The sequence below is a fragment of the Ursus maritimus genome, unplaced genomic scaffold, assembly GCF_017311325.1.
Source record: "Ursus maritimus isolate PB19 unplaced genomic scaffold, ASM1731132v1 scaffold_14, whole genome shotgun sequence".
In the NCBI taxonomy this organism is placed as follows: domain Eukaryota; kingdom Metazoa; phylum Chordata; class Mammalia; order Carnivora; family Ursidae; genus Ursus; species Ursus maritimus.
This window is the reverse complement of record NW_024423786.1, coordinates 6146630-6150055: the sequence shown is the minus strand read 5'-3', so window position 1 is coordinate 6150055 and position 3426 is coordinate 6146630. Positions and strand designations below refer to the sequence as shown.

The 3426-nt window shown below is 38.5% G+C and overlaps 1 protein-coding gene across 4 annotated transcripts in view; it reads left to right on the top strand.

The window, feature by feature from the left end:
- PPARG (peroxisome proliferator activated receptor gamma) overlaps positions 1–3426 on the top strand; it is a 154629-nt gene that overhangs the window by 80778 nt on the left and 70425 nt on the right. For all 4 annotated transcript variants that reach the window (XM_040628436.1, XM_040628435.1, XM_008697869.2 and 1 more), the window contains 2 exons: positions 1602–1829; positions 3218–3387. In XM_040628436.1, coding sequence (XP_040484370.1) covers positions 1602–1829; positions 3218–3387 — 398 coding nt within the window. The remainder of the gene's footprint in view (positions 1–1601; positions 1830–3217; positions 3388–3426) is intronic.

Here is a 3426-nt window from a genome sequence, read left to right as displayed (position 1 = left end):
CCCCCACTCCCCCTGCTTGTGTTCCCTCTCTCGCTGGCTGTCTCTATCTCTGTCAAATAAATAAATAAAATCTTTAAAAAAAAAAAAAACAAAAAAACCAGGGATGTACTGTATGGTGACTAACATAATATAATTTAAAAAATATTTAAAAAAAAAAAAGATCTTGGGTTACGTGGAATAAGAGAACATGTCTGGTGTGTGGGAGGTACTTCAATAAATACTAGTTTGTTTCCCCCCTTCCTGCCTGTTCTGCTCAACTTTCAGAGCCTCTGCATCAATTCATTTGGTATTTCATGGGAACACATACTATGAGCCAAGCCCATTGCTAGGTGATGGGGAAATGACTAGGAATAAGATACATCAGCCTATGATCTCAGGAGCCGCTAGAGTTTAATGAGCAGCTCATCTCTTTGTCTCCCATGTCAGCAGTCCCGAATTCACACAGCCCTTCACTAGTGTTTTTGACCCAAGAGTTACCACTTAAAGTACTCAGTGACTGCTCTTTTGGTACCATTTTGAAGAGTGAACTGGCTTCAGGAGAACCAAGGACCCGTGAGGCACTGCGTGGGTTCAAATGTCTGAATATCTCCATCAATCAGTACCCACGTAGGTTCCTAAGGTTTAAGGTCCCCACCCTCTGGCGGCTCACGCATCCACATTAAATAGTGAGAACTAAAATCTCTCAGGGTTTTATTTCACTTACTATGACCGCAAATCATATTCTGCAAAATACACGTGGCATGTATCATCCTAAGCAGGCAATGCCTGAAATGAGTTATTTTGTGGCCTTAGAATCCATATAAGTGTTTTTACCTTTGTCTTTTATATGTTTTCTTGTTTCCATTTTTGTTTTGTTGTGGTTTTGGTTTGAGGGTGGTTGAAAATTAATGCTGTGCTAGATTGTCATTTCAACATTCTCTCGTTCATAATGAGCTATGTTTCCACGATCTCTAACCTTTCCATTCTCGATATGGAGAACACATTCTCCCCTTTAAGGAAAACTGTATGCACAGAAAAGATAAATATTTGAGTAAGTTTTCTTAGAGGGATCTCCCCTTCTTAAAAAGATTCATTTTTGTATTACCTGAAGAATAAAATCATTCTTATAATGCAGTTAAAGAATATATTTGTACCTAAATTTAATGTGCCGAATTTTCTGTCACACAAAACCATTATAAACACAAATGGGGGAGCAAAATTTTTATCCTAAAAAAAAAATTTAGCATCTTTAATTCCAAGGAAGTAAAATTGCCCCAGAACTTTATGTTCTTTAAAAATCGTTACCAGACTTGATTTGATGATCTTCTTTAGGAGATCATGAGAGCAGGGCTGTTTGTAGGACTTTCTCGTGGGTACACTGACCACATCGATGCTATTGTAGGATTCTCTGCTATGATATCCAGGTAAGGGGTGGCTTCCTTCCTTTAGTAAGGCACCCTGGACAGCACGAAGGTGGTTGTTTTTTCCTCTCTCATAGTGGTAATCTAGATGAGAGCACAGTACCAAAGACCCTTTCAGGTCCCTTCCTGTGTATCTTTAGAAGATTGCTCTGCTTTCCAGAACTAACTCCCCAGCTTTTCTTTTTTTTTTTTCCATTTCAGAAATTACCATGGTTGACACCGAGATGCCATTTTGGCCCACCAACTTTGGAATCAGCTCCGTGGATCTCTCTGTAATGGATGACCACTCCCATTCTTTTGACATCAAGCCCTTCACCACCGTGGATTTCTCCAGCATTTCCACTCCACACTATGAAGACATTCCATTTGCAAGAGCGGACCCAATGGTTGCTGATTACAAGTATGACCTGAAGCTCCAGGAGTACCAAAGTATGATAGTTATTTTCACTTTTCAAACTGCTAAGACTAGAATCGGACTAACCTCTCAATAACACTGGAATAAATGCTCCAGAGACTAGAACTCTATAAAAAAGATACTTATCATTCATTTACTCATCCATTTATCTTTGAAACATTATGTATTTATGACACCCCAAAAAGGATGGTAGTGTGTAAATACCCCAGGTCATTCTTTCCTTTTTTTCCCCTCCTCTCTTCCCTCTTCCTTTCCCTGTTTCTTGTTTCTTTCCTTCTTAGGAGCATTTTCCAGTATGGCTGCATTGCCAGGGTCATCTCAGGCTAAGTAAGAGTCCGTCACCCAAACTCTGAATTCTTTTGGTGCTTTTAAGTTACTAAGTAATAGTTTGCTACCTTACATAATTTCTCATCACCAAATTGCAAAGTTGTGGTCCATTTTTCCTAATTCTGCCATTTGAGCAGCTTACACTGAAACCTGTTTTTCTGCACACATTTAAATTTTGCCTTTGTAGTCTATTGATAAATCTTCCTGCCATTAAGTAAATGCACATCAAAAACATCAGACTCAAGACAAACCAAAACGGCGCTTTTCAAGATAAAATAAATTTCTATGATGCTATTTCCTTGATTTTTATCTTTGTGCTGATATGCTGGTTTTCCAAAGCCACCACCATGTAATTGGCAACCATTACTTGACAATAAGTAAGAACTTCCTGTATTTCTAGTTTTTTTTTTTTTTTGAGATAAATATTATACTTGGTTATATTTGTGTGGTTTTCGGCTACAGCCTAAAATGGAAATTTAATAGGCCTGATCCTAACCAACAGAAAGAAGGGTAGTACTTACTCTCCATGGGTTCTCTCACTCTCTATTGAAGATTATTTTACAAACCACCTTTTCTGACTCAACACTGGTGCAAACCTGGTCTCTTATTTTTCATGTGCCTTCAAGCTGGGCATGACATTACCTTTTCACAGCGGTGTTCCTTCTGTGTTTCTTTTCCAAGAGTGGTTTAAAAATACTTATAAAATGTGGTATTTAAATACAAATGTATAGCTTAATATTGTGATGAATGCCAAATATAGCACATTATGTACCAAAATAACCTTAATTGTCTCAGATACTATGTGGTGTCTGTCAGAGCTTTAGTATTGAAGGGTCCTAGAACCACAGACTTAATTCCCTTCCCTCACTCATTTTTACAGGTGAGGCTCAGAAGTGTTGTGACTTGCCTGTGGTTATAAAGCCTACTTTTTCCTGTGTTTTTTTTCATGTTCGGTAATGCTTCTACACATAAATAATAAACATATGGCAGTAAGGTAGACTATGGTGACTTGCCACAGAGCCTTTGTAGTAGTCTTTCGTGCGATAATTACCTGCTCACATTTTTCTGTACACAGGTGCAATCAAAGTGGAGCCTGCATCCCCACCTTATTATTCGGAAAAGACTCAGCTGTACAATAAGCCTCATGAAGAGCCTTCCAACTCCCTCATGGCAATTGAATGCCGAGTCTGTGGAGATAAAGCTTCCGGGTTCCACTATGGCGTTCATGCTTGTGAAGGATGCAAGGTAAAAAAAAAAAAAAGAGAGAGAGAGAGTTTTTGTTTT